Raw genomic sequence first — 19,154 nt, forward strand, 5'->3', positions numbered from 1 at the left:
AATCCTTGTTTCAAATCAAAATAGGAGCTTCGTGCACTGCAGCATAAGCCACAGGAACATGTTTCACGTGGAAAAATTTGGACAACTCCGTGGCGAATTCGCGTGGGGGGGGGGGGGGGGGGAGGCGACGGGACGATAAAGTGCCCCTCCACTAAAACACAGAAAACTAACTTTGTTCACGATGTATTTGTAAGGTTAGATTAATGTAGCCTATTGTAGAACTAGGCTATGCATCATTGTGTTTTGATGAAATTGTCTCCCCTGAGGCTATCTGCTGAATCCGCCCCTGGGACAACATAATAGGCCTACTTTTATAAATTATTAATTTCCAATTTCATTATTTAAAAAATACGTAACCTACATTGTATAAGGTGTTACTGTTCAAGCAAACCAATTCCGCGCGTGTGGTGATAAACATATCAATAATACAACATATAGGTTATGCCGATTGCCAAGTGATTTTGTTTACACAGAAAAAAAGACAAGCAAGCCAATCTTCGTGTTTTTGTTCAAGGTGAAGACACAACGCTTCGAACTGCAATCATTGCAACGCATACTGCATATGTAGGCCTACCGGTACGGGGGGCAATAAATCAAACGAGCACTGACAATTTTTCAATAATGTTTTGCCTCTCACACTGTTCGAAATGTCAATGATTCCTACTCAAATTGAACTTTCAGCAGGTCAGTATTCTTATGTACAAAAGGTTTTTGAAAAGAAATAGTGCTGCCCCGACGCCAACAAAACCTAGTCCTAACCCCTAAAACGACAATTCTAAGGAAAGCAATAGGATTCCAAATAATAGGTATTTTTTTTATTTCTTGGCCCTCAAACTAAACTTGGGTCGGGGTCAAAGAGCTCCTGTAAACCTCCTGTCAATGATATTAAATACATTCATATGTTGTTGTAGCTTACATATCATAAAAAAATGAATCTACACAGCGTAAAGTTACACGAACAAAATGACAAGTATAAAAGAATGAACAAATGTTATTAAACATGAGTGAAGTATTAATATTTAACATTCCTTTCAAAATTACAATGCATTTTGCAAGTAATAGAGAAATCCCTTTCGCTGTTGTTGAACTTAATATTTGGAAGAAGACATTGAGAAACGTTTCAATTATACAATAATAGCTCACAAACAGAAACAGACAAGGATGTTTGTAAGCTTTGAAACAAGAAAATGTTATACTATACAGCACTGCAGATCAATTGTGTAAATATTGATTTGATTTGGTGTAAAATTTTCCAATTTTGATTTGGTGTAAAATTTTCCATTTAAAGTAAAATTATGTAATTAGCATTGTAACAGAATTATGAAGAAGAAAAGAACATTGCTGAAAGCACATAACAACCATGTCCCCATCGTGCTCGCGAAGAGAAAAACTTCATTTGTGTCGTCGCCCATTTTTTTGTCACTTTTTCACTGCAAGCACTCAGTACACTTTGGATACATGTTTCCATAGTTCAAACAGGTCGGCCCCGCACATTCACAGCATCCATTGTGGAACCAGCGATAGGAAGACGCCCCCATACGGTCACAGCTCCATGCGCACTCGTTCATAGGCATGCACTTGTCGAAGTACACCGCAGTGCACATCGCACGTTGATTACCAACTTCGTAATTGCGTCTTAGCACGAGCTGCACATCTTCCCAATTCCCGTTAACATGCTCATCGCTGTTTGTGGCTCCGTTCTCCTGGGAAAAATCATGATCTGGAAAAGCTGAAAGTATTTGATTGTGGTTAAGATCATTTTAGTTATATAATTGGTTATCTAAGCAAGAAATTATTCGTATCCAGCGATAAATTTACGTTATATTCAAATTAATAATAAAAACATGACACAATGTGAATCGAACCAAAGTAAAACTTTAGAAAGTTCAAAATACCTTTTTTATGATGAGTTTGCAAATGGCGGTGACGGTGTGCGGTGGTTTCTTCAATAATCGGAAACCGTAAGATGGTGCAGCGGAGTCCTGGCATGGGACGATCGGTCAAGCTTTTGAACAGCAGAGGTTCAGGTTCGCTCAACACTGCCACAGTGCTAGCGACAGTGGGAGCACTGGCGGAATGATTGCTTTCTTTTCGCATCCCTGGCAAATACAATAAATCACAACTATTGGAAATTAAACAACAAATACTATTAATACTACAAAAAGTGCTCAATGCCAAGTAAAAAAGCCAAAAAGAGCAAATTACATCAAATATAGTTATTACTTTGTAAAACTTAAACAGCCTGTGTCACCCTAAAAGGGGGAACAGTTACTTTAAAGTTCACGTTTACGATAATGCTAAATGACAATGCTCAAATTAAAAGTTCACGACAATGCTCGATATACACGGCTCGGTTACACATTGTGTAATACAAGTCGTTATTTTCATTTTACGGTCACTTGATTCAACTGACTAGAGTAAAAATCGAGTGATTTGTATTTTTAATGCTAACAATCTTAATGTCAACACTGAGGATTTGGCAAGCCGTACGAGATTTAAATATATATTTAAAAAAATAAGATTTAAATTTCCTGATGAAACGTAGAAAACAATAGCGTTGAAAACAATGAAACAAATAGCTTTCCAAATAGCAAAATCCGTCATTTTACGTTGATTCACCGTCTGCAGACAATAAATCAATATAAAAATGGCGAATTTAGCTGTTTGGGTTAATTGGTGAAAACTGCATCACAGGGTTGTTATGGTTTTGATACTTCGTAGCCTAGACAGTGCTTTATGGTATTGAAACAATATCGATGCAACGATGATGAAACACAGTGAATGTGTTTGAAAGCACAAATAGATTTCTTTCACTCAAAAATATTTTCAAACAATGGAGAATAATGGTTGAAACCATCAACTTTAAATGGGGATTAATTGAAAAGATGCAGATCTCAAATCTGTTGGCAACACTTTAACATCCCATTCCATGTTACGAGACATCATAGCAATGTGAATAAAGCTCAAGTTTCAGCGATAGACAAAATGTAGATATTTGTTTGAAAATACCATTAAGGCAACTCTATCTTGTCTGGCACCAGCAATATTTGTTGTAAACTAAACATGCGAGAAAGATCTGTTCAACGTTGAACGCATGTCTCCAAACATGAAGCTTTCCAGTATAAAACGAAAGCATTGTCTTTCATATAAAACTGTCAATATTCAAGACAAAAACCATGAATAAACACAACGTTTCATGAGTAGCTGAGAATTGACAATTTGTCTGTCATCAGTGAAGAAAGAATTGCACTAAGGGCGCACAATCAGTTTTTTTCAGAAAGATATCAACGTGAAAAATATTATTTGTTTATTGCTAGTTCGCACATCGCCTGCTCATAGATTTTCCTCATATTGTGATCGCTCTGTTAATTTTTAGTCGTTAAAATTAAACAATTATATATTTTTAAGCACTGACTGCAGCTTTTAGCGGAGTTCAGTGCATAAACTAGGACTTGAAAATGCAAAAAATACATTTTATTTTAAGGCTTCACTGACGTTTTTCAGACCTTCAAATTGTGCATTCTCAGACCAAAAAATGTAGTCCAATTTTGATATTTTGTATCAATTAGAAGATTCATGAAATGATGACTTTGCCAGATCAACCATGCAGAGCTGCGTTCGGATGCTTTAGTAAGGAACTTAATTAAAATTCAAAAATGACAAATGACATTTAAATTCGTCGAGTTGATGTAATTTAACGTTTAATCAGCGTGAAAGTAAAGTCTATCATTCTTCTGGTCAAGTTCGTTTCAAAGAACAAACAATGTAGGGCTAAAACAACTGCCCATCAAGCAGACCATTTGTTTACATTGATTCAAACGTTACAACTACATACGTTAAATACACGTATTGATTTGTTGGCTGGGTAAAAACGACAAAACAAGAAAAATGTTATTCTCCGAAAATAACAATTAATTGTCGCCCATTGACAGACAATAGCGTGTTTCGAAGATTGTTGAAATGTTATTTTAAGCAGAAGGCTTAAACTTGGCAATTGGCCCGCCCGCAGCATCACAAATTAGGGTTTGAAACAAAAAGTGTACGAATCACAAGACCTCAACTAGCTAGTACTGTGATTACAACAACCTAGACTTAAAATTGGTCGCTTTTTACATTGATTCAACGTCTGCAGACGTAGGCTAAAAAAACGACTGATTTGCTGTTTGGGAACATATCCTGCCAATGAAGATATCGACAACACTAGAAAGGCTATCGGCGACGGGATAGGGGATCAAGGACAACCAGTATCTGGGGATAAAACTTTTAAAAATCAAAAGCTCTGCTGCTTATGAACATTAGATGAAAAATATCACGAAGCCACAATATGAATGTGGTCTATTAATGCTTTATGTATACACTGTATACTTTGGTCATTGTGAAGCTGCATCAAACTAGCCTACAATTTAAATTGCAGCAAGTTCGAAAGGGCAAGTCGTTGTGCACATTGGAAACTCAGCATTTCTGTAGGTTGTTGAATTATTGATCATAGAGATAGAGCAATCATACAGGTGTTTCTAGTTGCAACTTCTCTTTTTTACAATGTTGAAAGAAAGTTTGATTACTGTCTTGGACGTGCTCTCAGCTCTCATGGCATTACTTTATTACATCGTTATAATTCATTAGTTGACAAGCAAGAATGAATTACAACACCAAAAATAAACTTTGTGCTGATTTTGCAGGATTGCTAAGGCAAGGAATGTTCTCTTTAATTTGTCCTTACAATTTATTAAATCAAGAATGATTTAAAATAAAACTTCAATGCTTTCTCACATATAATGCATAACGCTTTACACTTCCCTTGGAAAAAAAAACAACGGAGAAATGGATAAAAGTTGAAGTTATTGCAATTTGTGAGAAGTTTTTGCTCAATTTATGAGCTGATCTTGCAAATAGTTTCTCAAACGAGTCTCCTACATGAGAACAGCAGTTGTGAACTGAGCAAGGGACAAGTGACAACCGCACAAGCAACATTTCAGCAAGTGGCTGAAGTTGGTAAATGATGAAACTAAGCACGCAACAACTCAACTAACCAAAACTTGGAACGTCACAAGTCAGCAAAATGGGATTGACAAGCGATTGCCAAGCAAGTCCTACGTGAGCACGCAAATCTCATTTGTTGATTTGGATGTAGCTGAAATGTAATTGCTGAGTTGAAGCACTTGCTGAGTTGTTGCATGCCCAGTGGTCCTATACGACCTTTCCAAACATGGTCGACACTTGCTGTCAAAAGATTGCAAACTATTTAAAAGAATAAAATCTGCTGTGAAGATGGACAAAAGTTGAGCTTTAAGAGTAATGGACTCAATTTGTCGACACTAGTTGTCATCACTTAGAAAAAAATATCCACTGTTAGGTGAAACTGGCTATTACGAACGTTGAAAAATAGTAAAATATCAAAACTTCACTTTCTTGGAGAAATTTAACCTGGGTAACCGCAAAGTCTGCTCTGGACTGATGCAGGGTTCCCACACATTTTTTATAAACAAATTCCCTACTTTTTCAATACTAAGTTCTAAAAATTCCCTACTTTTTCAATACTAAATTAAAAAAATTTCCGACTTGATTTTGATCTAAATTGCGCATTAACAGTGCTTAATCAATGAAAATTTCTGTGCTGTATTATTTCCACACACGATCATGCACAGTATGAAAAATAATAATAATGTACAGTAGAAGATTCCTGTTTGAAAAAAAAACTCTTTTTCTTCAAAAGACCCGAACTGAAATCAGTTTGGATAAACTGTCACATTTATACTAAAATTGCAATTCAAAGCCTCATTCCATCGGACATGGCAACCTGCCATAAGCCAAACCAAAGCAATTAAAAATCACACTACTGACAAAATGAAGTAAGTGAAAAGAACACTGAACAGTAGAACACTGTCTTTGTGATTCTGAACACTGAATCACAAAGACATTGTACAGTAAATAAGATTTATGAATGGTATTGTCTTTGTTGTTGTGTCATAGCCTAGTAGGTTTTACATGAAAAGCCACCGTGATTGAGGACTGAGGTGTTGTGGTCTTGGTCACAGATATTGCCTGCATTAACGATGTCTCTTACCGCTATTATCACCTAGCCAACCTGACATCATTGTTATATGCGGCCGCTAATCGACTTCAACGATCATGGAATGTTACGTAATAAGAACGATTATACTCGCAAAAATAAAAAAAAATTGATTGCTTAAATCAGCTCTTTTGTCTCGTGAGCTTTGCGTATTGCTCAACAAGTGTATACGATGCAGTTTAGAATTGACAAAAATCATTAAATTTGAAACTAAAGTTTGAATCACGGCAAATAAACGTATTCAAAACTTTTACTTCAGCCGACGCTGTTTCACACTCAGTAATCTAGGTCGCAATAATTTTGCCGCAGAAAAAATGCGTTAATTTTGAAGGCTGCCGAGCTGGGAACAGCTTGTCCCGTGTATAAGTCAAACCTGGCTTTTTGAGGTGAAAACAACTTGCGAAAATCTCGAACTACACTCGAGTATATACGGTAATAAGTAAAATTTTGAATGTTAGGCTACAGAACAAAAATCTCCCGAGGCTAAATTTCCATGTCAAGTTAAATATTTCTGCTTCTGGAGTGCCCCACAATTAAATAAGTCATGCCATGGTTACGCTACGCCACTGTTTGTACAGTATAACTCCTGTTGCAAGTAGGCTAACCACAGTTCACCTAAACTGCTTAGTGGATGAACAACGGAAAATGACCGGTATTTAAAGCGCAGATGAACAAGAAAAAAACAGTTACCGAACTTCATTGAAAAGCTGCATGTTGCGCCACAACATTGTTCTTTGTAATACCGCTTTGAAGGAGGATTACGAGTATGAACGAAAGATAACTTTTAAAATTCATTTTGAATTGAAAAGACATGACTGACGTAATGTCTTCCATCCTTAGTTATCATATATTTTTTCATTACGTAATCATAATGTCTTGTAGGAATAAATTGAAAGTCAGTATGATCACTCAAAATGAAAGCAATGGGATTTAGGTGATGTCACGTCATTACGCCGATTTGAGATATAATTTCATTCATGACGTCGTATGGAAGAAAAACTTTTACAAGTTTTATACTCTGCTGAGAGTAAAAAAGAAACACAAATGATAAATATTGGAGAAATTGAGTCTCCTTCACAACTTAAGAATCGAACAACGCAAAACTGCTGAAACAAAACGTTTTGTTTGAGTGAAAGAATCAATGCAAGTAACCAAAGCCAAAATGCGCGCGCAAGAAGTCATGGGAGTGTGAGATATCAAAAATTTAACAGGTTGTTATTTTTCTACATCAATGTGACGTTAGTTACTACTTTAAAAAAATTGTATCTTTGCTTCTGTAGAAAATCCGCAGCAAGCGCCTTTTTTTCATGTTTAGTATCGGCCAAATTTTGCCAATACCGATACTCAAACAATGGCCGATATTATCGATATCGAAGTTTTTATCTACAATTTAGTCATCAAGGTTTTCCATACTTTTTCAATACCACGAGGGAGGTTTCACAAAATTCCCGACCTTTTCCCGGTCTGGAAAACGGGTTTTCAAATTCCCTACTTTTTCCCTACTTTCCCGACTGCGTGGGAACCCTGCTGATGTTATTTCAACATCGTTTCAAGGTAGTTTGATAAAAATCACTGCTTGCAATTGAAAGCTACGATTGTATGTGAGCTTTTCAATCATCACTCAAACAACAACTGAAGAAAGTTCGTAAGAAAGGTCAAGGATGAGCACGAACAACAAACATTCTTGGCCTCGGCTATTTCACTTACTTGGCAGCTAGAACTGACAGGACCATATTATGGTGATTGCTACAACTAATTTCAATGCTACCAACGTGCCAATACACCTGTACCAAGTTCAATCAAAGACATTGTTAGTATCGCCTAAAAAATGCCAAACTATAACATCGTCACCCTCATAACAAAACTGCCTAACTCATTTTTTTAGCTTTTGAGAAAAACACAAAAAACTTCCGCAAAGATAATGTTTTTATTAACGAATTTTTGCAAAAAAAGTAGCCTACAGTACTTTAGTGAGTGTGAAACGTCTTGAGCATTTTTCCAGGCATCACTAAAGTTAAAACCAGTGACTTGGGCTGAAAATCTCAAAATTGTCAAAAAGTGAGTTAGGCAGTTTTGTTATGAGGGTGACGAAATGTTATTTATGAAAAACCTTGAAAAACATTGATGCCGACGTGCTACGAAATATGAACGTTTAAAAAAAATCAACGTCATTTTATAACGTAATGATGTCAGCAAGACAAACTAATGTGCCAATAAATAGGATTAGGCCCACCAGCAACTTCAGAAAAGTTAAAAGAAACCAAGAAATTAAAGAGGAAAAGAAATCTTTCAAATGTTACAAAAGCGCAAGGTATTCACAACCACAACACTCTTATCGATGAATACAATTTCTCAAAACTTAAAAAACTTCAAAGTGATCCAGCAAATGAAAGTAATATTTTCATTCTTTCATCGTCCAGCAACATCACAATGATGTAAACATAACAATTCGGTATGCGGAGGTGACGCCCACGCTTGCTACATCAATGACAATCAGTTGAAAACAAGGTTCGAGAAAAATACTTTAATTTTGGGTTTGTTCCATCAACGATCAATGTATGGGAAGGGCGGAAAATATGTGTTGAAATCTTGCTGAAATGTGTAGTTTTTTTTGTTTTTTTTTGTTAAATCAATGTGTAACTACAATTATTTTACGCAACCCCGGAAAACTTTTTACAAAGTTCCAGTTAAGATGATTCACAGCAGTTAGATCTAACATTTGGGGATTTAAAAAAGAACTCAACTTCGATGCAACTCGCGATGAAAGATCATTTCGTCATTGATGAAACGTCTTGCAATGTTGATTCATTCAAAAACAAGTTGACATACAAGTTTTCCGCTGATAAATTTCGCAATGACGTCATCATTTTAAATCTCACAACAACTTCCATTGAAACTGATGTGAGCAATTTGCAAAACTTTTCACCATTTTAACTTGAAAGAAACCTTGTCTCTATTAACACCCACGAAGACTAAAATTCAAATTTATTGAAGTTAAACTAAGGCAATAATAAGAAGCCGTCACCACTTTTTCATAATATGAAGACAACAGCTCAATTTACGTCACGGGTGATTAGTTACAAGTCACGTGTTTTGTTGTCAAGTTGAACATGAAGCATAATCTGGAAAAACGAAGCCAAAATATCAAGCTTTTCTCCTAAACAGTTGATATGAAGCGTATTGCTACGTAAATTTGTTAATGGAAATCTAGTGGAGAAAACAAAGGGTGAAGATTGAAATGGGTTTCTACAACATAACTTGGAAGTTTAACCTTTCGGATAAGAACTGCTACTACTAAGTTGATTTAAAAAAAACCTCTTTGTAGATGTAGAGGTTAAGGAAGCCTATCCAAAAAACAAAAGTACTGATATTTCCTATTTAACTGCGTGGTGGGCTATTGCCGGCGGAGATGGAAAAAGATTAAAGCAAAAAGGCGTTGACCGAAACAAACTTTTATTCATCAACTCGTACAATTTGAACTAACGCTAGAGACTGGTTAGCACAATCAAGTGATGAGACTTCAACTCCTTTCATGACCACCTGGCCAGTTCCGGATGTTTGTTCCTCCCAGCTGCCGGTGCAATTTTGTTTCAAGCTTTGCACAGCTGTCAAAACGTAACACAGCGTCGCACTATTTCGCGTAAAATTTTAAAAACGTCTATCTCAGCAAACTTGATTGAAAAAGGATCTTACAGTGAAAAACTTGTGAAAGATCCAATTTCGGTTTCTACAAACGAGGCGAAATGAATATCACTTCGACCCAACACAAATGATGGACAGAAGGGAAAACCAAATCATTTTCGAGATGATCAAAGGCTACTACCACGTGCCCACCAGCTGTCTGGTGTGTAAATTAGACTTCATGCATGTAATGAAAGGACACTGATTTGGCAAAAAAAAATTAAAATCTAAAAGAAATTTTCTTCATACGGAACAGATTACTAGCAATGCTTTCAATAGCCTATGATGTCTCCAAAATCCGAAACGTTAGCTAGGCATGTGCAAGTCTTTTTGTATCATGGTTTTCGTATAGTTACACTTTTAGGGCAGGTTTGAACTTTGAAATCTATCTTGTTTTGCTGTTTGAGTTTTCACAGGCACTTTTTCCACGGTAATAAATGGAAAATAACATGCACGGCTGCCCGTACCTTTACCATATTGACGAGGGTAAATAGGAACCACCCCCAGAAAAATATCTTCCCGGAAAATGTCCCCCAAAAAATATATCTTCCAGTAGCCTACATACTCTCTAGGAAAAAATCCGCCTTGGTATTGTCTATCCGAAGAATTTTTATCGGTGAGTGGGGATTTATATTTACCGGGGTAAATTGTTTAGGGGATATTTACCGCCACTCATGGAGAAGGCAGTGTATTGTGGCTTGAATGTGCACAGCAATACATTAACACAAGCTAAAAAAGAAGCACGTTTTTAAGCTGCAGGTTTCGTGCTGGTCACCAGTTTTGGAGTAAAGCTTTCGCAGCATTCTTCATTGAATTAACATTACACACGCCAAGTTTGTACGAAAAGTAACACAAGTGTTAAAACAATTGTTTTCGCTTTTGTGTGTTTGACTTGCATACGCATGAAGCATCTGTTACAGTTGCCTTGCAACAATACTTCAAATGATGCATTGTCGTATCAAACAAATAATATGAAGCCAGTGAAGGGCAAGACCCGTTTAAATTGTGTGTTAAAACCAACGGGCCTGCAGAAATCTTTCTTTTCATTTGAATGGATAACAGAATGTTGTGTACAATAGCTGAATTCCTTTAGATATTAAAACCAAGTCCTAACTTCTGCTAGCATAGGATAACTGTCGTTGCTGGTTGTGTTCTGTTCACGAAGTGTTCAAAAATACTTTTAAACTACATTATATTATATCCGTATTTCAGTTTAAGTTTTCTTGGACGCTGAGCTTTCGCCAAAATCTCCACCGCACTACTTTTAACTTTAAATAAATCTTTTAAATTTTATGAATGCAAAAAGAAGCAATTTTGATAGATGGATTGTACCTACTGTAGATCACGGTGAGCGGTTTTGCCAAGCATTGTTTATTTTACGTTTAATCAGCATAAACAAATGAGCAAAACCACTCAATTCAAAACCTAAAGAGCAGACAGCAAAACAACTTTCTCTTTGTTATCACAATGGACTGCACGGTAAGGTGAACGAGAGGTTATAGAAATCGCACTGAAGTCACTTAGAAGTGACAACATACATTTCCAATAACAAATTTACAAAAAACCGGTAACGCAATCGTAAATTGATTGATTGATTTGATCTTCATCCTCGGAAAGCTTCTTTGAGAGCTTCATCCTGGCAGTTTCGCATACTTGTAGAGGCTTTGAACCACTGACGCAGGCCCGGTCATAGAGATTTGGCAGAGTAAAGTTTCCGGTTGTTGTTGAAGCGTTGTTGCCGAGAAATTATCCCATCTACTAGGTGCCACTGACAGTCCTGAAATGCTTTGCTCAAACGCACACCCCGAGAGCCGAACAGCGCCACTTGATCTCGAGCCAGGCGCTTAACCACTGAGCTAACGGGGCGGACAGTTGGTTTTGAAATAGACAGAAAGAGGTAAATAACAAGTAACTACTCTCATAACGAGTTTCTTCATTTAAAGTTAAATAGTATTATATAAATTTTGAATTTTTGTTGTACAAAAAAGCACCTTTCAAACGTTTCATCAAAGCAGCTTTCGCTTGAAATATTTCCAAAGCATCGTTGAAACGAAATTTTAACCTGTCAATCATTTCTTTATCAAGCGTAGGATAGCGACATTAGTTGAATAAATTACAAGGTTCCAGTAAAAAAAACACTGCTGAATTTTAAAAGGTTTCATATTTGTGACGTATCTTCCTAGCTAACAAAACAGTCCTTTTTACACTGTCTTGATGTCCGCGAACGTTGAAGCAATGAAAAAAGGACGATTTCTTTGACAGAGTTGATTTTATGAAGAGGAAAAATTCAAGATTTTAACTTTCTCAGTTTGAACTTCCTTGACAATGATGAAACAATACGAGTAAAACTTGCGCAAATTCTCACAATTCCATCACTGTAAATAACAACAGATAAGGTATACAGAAGATAAGCCGGTGTTATATTACCTTGAATTGCCTCACAAGCAAACTCTTCCGTTTAAACACAAATTTGGCTGAAGTAAGGTGTGATCAAAAATTTAATAATGTTTTGCTAAGGCGCTAAGAAGGCAGACAAAGATCAACACGGTTTTTTGAGCAATTGGTGTCACTTTTAAGTCACTTAAACGCCACAGCCAACATGTCTAATTTGAACCTCAGGCAACTTAGCTGTTAGGCGGCATTTGCGAATATAATAAATACAACCATGATGCAGCTTACAACGGCGTTATGAATGGCGGTTAATTTCATTGATCTGACGTGAACATGCGTTTAAGTGACGAAAATGTTGGCAATTTCTATTTTGTACCGTTCTTACTTCAAGCTCAGTTGAAAAGGTTAATTCAATTTTTCATGCATGAGTTAACTGTAAGAAGTAACATTTAATATCACTCAAACCTTTAAAAACTTTCCCAAAATTTTCATGTATGGGCTGGTAAGGCTGATGAGTCGGGTTGAAATGTAAAAATGTTTTAGATACGGATTGAAACAGAAACGTTTGAAGAAGTAAATCTGACAAAAATATTCTAGTGGTCTTAGCCCAATCGGCTTTATTAGATTCAAGGTTATTGAGTATTGAAAAGGTTTGATTGTAAATTAGGATTTTCCTGGCTTTCCTCATCTGATTACATCGGAAAGGCATAAAATTCAAACTATGTTTCTTTCATCACAACAATGTGCATTCTCAGAGTGAATACCCAGACAGTAAAATTGAGTTTTTACTGTGTGGGTAGGCATACATGGAAGCAAAACTTCAAAGTACATAATACTGCAAGTGAATGCAAGAAACAGATTTAAACGTTACATTACAAACAATCTACAAACAATTCGCGACGAATGAACCAAAACATTGACTTCACAGTCCCACCATGATCCTACACTTCCATCCATGCAGTTTTGAACACGAGTTTAGGCAAGGTATAGGCCAAACAAACAGATAAGAACAACCACATTCAACTCAACATTGAGACAAATGTGTTCGCAGCAGATGAAACTGGCGGTGGTAAATGAAGCCTGGTGATTAGGTGCAATGATAAAAATTAATAAGGGTTGGGCGATACGTATCCTTCACTGTTACGGTTGAATGAATTACATTTTGTACTAAACATTGTCAAAACAATTTTGGACTGCAAAATGTTTGTGTTCGTGCTTTGCAAAATTTAAAACATCTTTTCACCAACCAGTCAATGTTAACGTCTTAGTAGACAAATGAAGTTGCAAGTTTTCAACAAGTTGCAAACACAATAACACACCAATAAATGTTTTAAATCAAGTTGTCTTGACTTGAGTGAGTTAGAAAATCTGTCTTCGCGGTCGCCTTCTCGGGAGACCCTTATCTGTGGCAGACAACGGATAACACTTCTATCTAATTTTTAAGTTCTTAACAAAATAAATCAATTACAACCAAGCAACCACACGGCATTTAACATAAAGATCAGGATGTCATTTAGTTACTTGATTAAGGCTAACATGTGTAAGCCCGAAAACGTTCGAAATATATCGTTCATCTTCACTTTATAGTATTGTGTTGAATGCCGTGTGGTTGCTACTTGCTAGGTTGTATTTGTCTGTGGTTCAAGAAAATCTCTTTTTTACCAAAATTGTAAAATGAATCGATCAGCCAATCAAGAACACTTTGGGACACTGCACGACATAGAGAACGCTGGAAAAATTTACGAACTGAGCATCTATTCTAGTTCATCGAATGCTTCATCAGCCAAGATACAAACATACATCTAGAAACCAATTTCGATTCACAAGATCATCTTCAGTCAAGTTTATTCAAACAGAACCTTTATGTAGAAACCGAGCTACCGGTAACCAGACACCTATCCTATCCATGTGGTAACTTTATGGCCAGAGATTTTTCTAATACTGATACTTTAACGCTAAATTTTTTGCAAGTGAAACACTAATTCAACCAACATCAGAATGGAACTGGAATCGTTTAAAGGCCCTGGAAATTTTCAATCTGCTCTAGCTGTTGGACAGTTGCACCAGGGGTATTTCAACGACGCCATAACTGCTTCGTTTAGTAAAATTGTGTTGCTGGTTTGTTTGTACCAAAATTTCTATAAACCTGTCATATACATAGTACAGTACTTGAGAGCTTTGTATAGTCTTGAAGTAGTTGTCGATAAATTTATTAGGCAGAGGAAATAAATTAAAATTATCCTCGTGGTTGCTAATACGCGTCACTGTAGCCTGCTGTAGTAAAAGATAGTTGCAAACCAAATCAACTTGTTTACTTGCATTGGGAGACTGGGTATTCAATCTAAACAACGTCTTGTGCTCCCAGAATTGACAGGGTTGCTTGCATTTCACGACTAAAAGCGGCAATGAGTCGTGTGTGCCCTTGTCTTGTGTATAAGGTCAGGATTTCGGACGGACTTAACAATAATTAATCACAAGAACTCCAAATTTCCAAGAAAGAACTTTCACTTTATTGCAGTGGTTCCCAACCTGGGGTTCGCGGACCCGTTGGGGGTCCGTGAGAAAGCATTTGGGGGTCCGTGATTACCTTGATGAATTTGGAAAAAAACTTTGTTCTATATGCACGGATGGAGCACCAGCTATGCTTGGGAACAAATCCGGATTTGCTGCTTTAGTAAAAAACGAAGCTCATCGCATGGTTATTAGGTAGCCTACGCCTTAACTGCAAAAACTTTACCAGCAAGTCTCAAAGAAATTCTGACGAATTGCGTGAAAGTCGTCAATTTCATCAAAAGCAGAGCTGTAAACCACCGTACTTTTAAAGCGCTCTGTCAAGAAGTAGGGTCAGATTACGAAGTACTTTTGTATCATTCTGAGGTCTACGTTGGTTATCTAGAGAAGTTTTAAAACGACTGCAGCAGCTAAAAAAATGAGGTATCAACTCTTTTGAAAGCAAAAGGAAGTCCCCTCTCAAAATTGTTTGAGAGTAAAAGTGTTCTATACAACATGGCCTACTTAGCCGATATTTTCGGTCATATTAACAATGTTAATCGTGACATTCAAGGACCAAGTGTGACAATAATTGATGCAGCTGAAAAACTGAAAGCGTTTTTAGCCAAGTTGCTGGTTTGGAACCGCAGATTGGAAGCAAGTAATTACGCTAACTTTCCAATGTTAGAAGATCTTATCTTGATAAATGAAGCTCAAAAAGAATGTAGGCTACTCTTTTAATCTCCATGAACAAAAAATTTTGTGCACACATTGAAACCCTGCAAATCTCATTTCAACGTTATTTTAATTTAGAACACCTGCCGAACGGAATTAAAACATGGATTCGAAATCCTTTTCTTTTTGACTTGAACAATATTAGCGATGACGGTCTCAGCAAAGATGACCTAATTGATTTGAGATCAAAAAATGTTATTACGCATTGAATTTCATTCAAAAACTGTTAAAGAAGTTTGGTGCTCACAACTGCAAACCTACCCATTCTTGACAAAGCAAGCGATTATTGTTTTGTTACCATTCATAACCTCTTAGGCTACCTTTGCGAGGCAGGATTCTCAGATCTTGTTACAATAAAAAGTAAACATCGAAATCGCCTGGACGTTGAAGATGACATGCGTGTTGCATTGTCAAAAACTCAACCACAGTTCAGTCGTTTAGTTCAGGAAAGGCAACACCAGCCCTCTCATTAAATTTGCTTACGTTGAAAAAGTTTCAGCATGGCACTTTGGGTCACCTTAATATTCAAATGCTGCTGACATTTTTTGAACAATTCATTCATTTTCCTATTTGAGCAACTGTTTAACCTGATATTTGCCGCAGGAGTCATAGTGGCAATGCAATATGACACAGTACAGTAGTTGAGTAGCGTAATTATTACAATAGTTAATAGTATGTTAATTGAGTTTCAGGCAAAATTTAGGTAGGGGTCCGCAGAACTAATAATTTGTCTAAAGGGGTCCGTGACAACAAAAAGGTTGGGAACCACTGCTTTATTGTAATAATAGAGAGTTTGGAATCAAAAAAACACAACAAATGACACACGTGGAATAATATTAATAACAAACCATGTTATTGATTGTAATGCTAATTTCTAATGTGAAAAAAGTGCAACAAGTTAGGATTCTCGTGTTTACAAATCGTGCTAGGATTTCAAACCTGAAAAGTAACAGTCCAACAAATTGCGCCATGTTAGCAAAACTTATTGATTGACTTTTGTGACAAGGGATCACTTTCTGCATGCCCAAAAATATCAAATTGTCAGCTTTACCTATTGAACGATTAATTGTTTCAAGACCTGAATTATCTACATTAATTTTTAACACAAACAAATGGCAAATTGAAAACTATCAGGTCAGAATTGTCTGACGCATGCGCTGAAGGTAAAAAATTGTTGTTCTAAAAGTGGGGTTACAAAATTCACCACTCTCAATGGCTATACGCAATACATACCTTTTTTCCGTCCTATCTATCCCTACACGCAAGCTGTATAGCAAAGTGGTGAGAGCTTTGGTACGACGCTCTAAGTCTAAAGGGTGCCGGTTCGAACCCGCTCAAGAGCATGCGACTGTGTCTTTGGCAGGACACTTAAAGGCATGCCTGAAGGTGGCCACGAAGATTGGCTTCCTTGCCTTCCCGTCTACTTAAACTAAATATTCGACAAACAAGAGTATGCCTGGATACGACAAAAAGGCTTTATTTTTAATGAATAATTTTGTATATAGTTGTAGTAGTAGTAGAGTAATTATTGCGAGTTTCATTTTTTAATCTCGTGCAATTAATTGATAAATAATTAATTAACCAGAAAATTTTATCGGGATCAAGCCTAGAAAAAAACTAAATCCATGAATTTTTAGAGATCTCGAATGCACTTATGTGTAAAATTTATCATGGAGGGCATTTGGCCCTCGTCACCACAGGAGTGATTGTCAATATGTCAAGTTGAAAAGCAAACCTCGAATAAATCGTTACATAACCTGGCTTTGAAGCAAAATCCAACAAACTGGTAGTCAGTACTGTACTAGCAGAAACGTAGGAGCGAACTTGGTTTGTTAAGCGAAAACTTATCCCAAAAACTTAGATAAAGGTAACCTCATTAAATGTAATTTTAAGCTTCCCAAAGGAGGTAATACGAGATTAAAGTTGTTTTAAACAGGTCCAGTGTACGTGAATTCCCACAGCTCTTAAAGGCTGTGTACAACTTCAAGTGTTTTCAATCGTAATTCCTTATAACAACTACAGAAATATCAAGTGGACAGTGGCTGTGCAAACAGATCCATAAGAAAACCTTTGATCGTTTTTAGCCCACAGAGTTCGCTTTCAAACTGATATTTGAGCATTTCTTAGTTTTAAATTTCAGACTTGACTAATCGCTTTTAATGCTTTAAAACCTCTGAATCCAGTTTGGTAATACGAACATTCCAGCGTAAATAGGCTTTAAGCCGCCCTACGTGGTTCTTCGAAGAATGACAGACTAATATTATCTTGTGAAATGAAAACATCTTTCTTCAATATATCTACGAATGTTAAAAGTCAAACCAGTTTAATTATCACAAAAAGTGACCACAAGGTCGGTATTGAATAAAACACAAAAACAAAAAGTGAAAGTTGTTTGTTGGCCTGAAAACTATAAATCGTGCAGTAAAAACTTATAGACAAAATCAAACTCAGCCATCAAAGAAAGCTGCATAGCTGTGTGATAAGAATCCCAGTGAGACGCTCGAAAGGGCGTCAGTTCGACACCGCTCTCATGCAAGTGCAGGTGCCTGTGTCGCAAGGCAGACACGAGGATGGCTTCCTTGCCTCGTAGTTCACATATAACCTAACCGCAACCGGAATGCGCCAAAAAAGTCCAAGAAGGCAAGACCTTGTTTGTTACCACGGAACAAAGTAAGAACTTGCAAAAATTGAAAGTCCTTTTAGACGGAGAAACGAAGAGTCAACTTTATTCACATTACAAGTTAAAGCTTGGGACTAGGGAGGATCCGGATCCCTGGACTATGCTACTATAATCACAGAACAACTTCTTTCGAACATAATTTAACCAAAAAGTCGTTACTGCTACATTGACTTACCCACGCAATCGCAGCATTGTCTGTAGTAATCTCCCAAACACACAGCACATTCCGCACAGCAAGTGCAATTCTTGGCTGGATGACAGCTGCATTTGTCTTGAATTAAACAGTAGCTAACGATAGAAGCGCACATGACTTTGTTGCACGAGGCGTGTTCTTGCGGGTGTGAAACAAACTCATTTCCCGCCGATGGGGACTGAGCTGATCCGATCATAAAACTTCCAAACAGTGTGATAAATCCAAAGATAGGTAGCAGGAACTTACTGTAATTCTTGATATATTTGAATGTAAATCCGTAGCGCGTATCCATAATTTAAAGTGAATCTTGCGTTGTAGCAAAAACTATAAGGAAGTTAGCTCTTCAACAAAGCGTGAGGATATATAGCACAAAAGCACAAAATATTCTATTTGACTGCAACCAGTCTATTACAACAAATGCTATCAATACCAAAGCTGGTGCTGAATATTAAAAACAATGCTAAGTAGAGCCATGGCGTAGAGCAAATTCAAGTGAATGACACTACAAGCATTGAAGAAACCATAAAACGTTTTATAGCCTATCAATCTTCATATGGTTCATATTTAATTTTAATTCATTTAATTTATTTAGGTTCTACTTGAATGAAAACTATCTGAAGCTTTCATTTCAAGGTAAAACAGACTAAGATACTTGGGTACAAATAATTTCATCTATTTCTATCTTTTACACAGAAATTAGGACTTCTCTCGTCTGGTTGAACAAAAACATTTACACTCTTGACAACACCTTCCAAAATAGTTTCACTAAATTGACAAAACTAACCCTGATGTAACGTCAGATTGTATTACTCCAACGCAAATAAAGATATTTTACGCAGGACAATTGCAAACAAAAGTTTCAACCGTTAGTTGCTGCAGCCCGACCTGCAAATCAGTCGCTTTTTACATTGATT

General features: G+C 36.7%; 1 protein-coding gene across 1 annotated transcript; it reads right to left on the reverse strand.

The window, feature by feature from the left end:
* Positions 1–491: 491 nt before the first annotated feature.
* Positions 492–18,676, reverse strand: LOC145777604 (twisted gastrulation protein homolog 1-A-like). The gene is made up of 3 exons (XM_082589029.1): positions 18,223–18,676; positions 1,896–2,099; positions 492–1,729 (listed from the first exon to the last, which is right to left on the reverse strand). The coding sequence occupies exons 1-3, from the start codon at positions 18,530–18,532 to the stop codon at positions 1,428–1,430; spliced, it is 816 nt and encodes a 271-aa protein (XP_082445155.1). The 5' UTR covers positions 18,533–18,676; the 3' UTR covers positions 492–1,427.
* Positions 18,677–19,154: the final 478 nt, after the last annotated feature.

The sequence above is a fragment of the Aplidium turbinatum genome, chromosome 9 (genome assembly GCF_918807975.1).
Source record: "Aplidium turbinatum chromosome 9, kaAplTurb1.1, whole genome shotgun sequence".
Lineage (NCBI taxonomy): Eukaryota > Metazoa > Chordata > Ascidiacea > Aplousobranchia > Polyclinidae > Aplidium > Aplidium turbinatum.

What these genes read in the sequence shown, in the direction of transcription:
- LOC145777604 (XM_082589029.1), bottom strand. Translation starts at nt 18,532, where the DNA reads ATGGATACGCGCTACGGATTTACATTCAAATATATCAAGAATTACAGT. An exon ending in ACAATGCTGCGATTGCGTGG is followed by an intron (nt 2,100 to 18,222) that starts GTAAGTCAATGT and finishes TGTATTTGCCAG; the next exon opens with GGATGCGAAAAGAAAGCAAT. An exon ending in GCAAACTCATCATAAAAAAG is followed by an intron (nt 1,730 to 1,895) that starts GTATTTTGAACT and finishes AAATACTTTCAG; the next exon opens with CTTTTCCAGATCATGATTTT.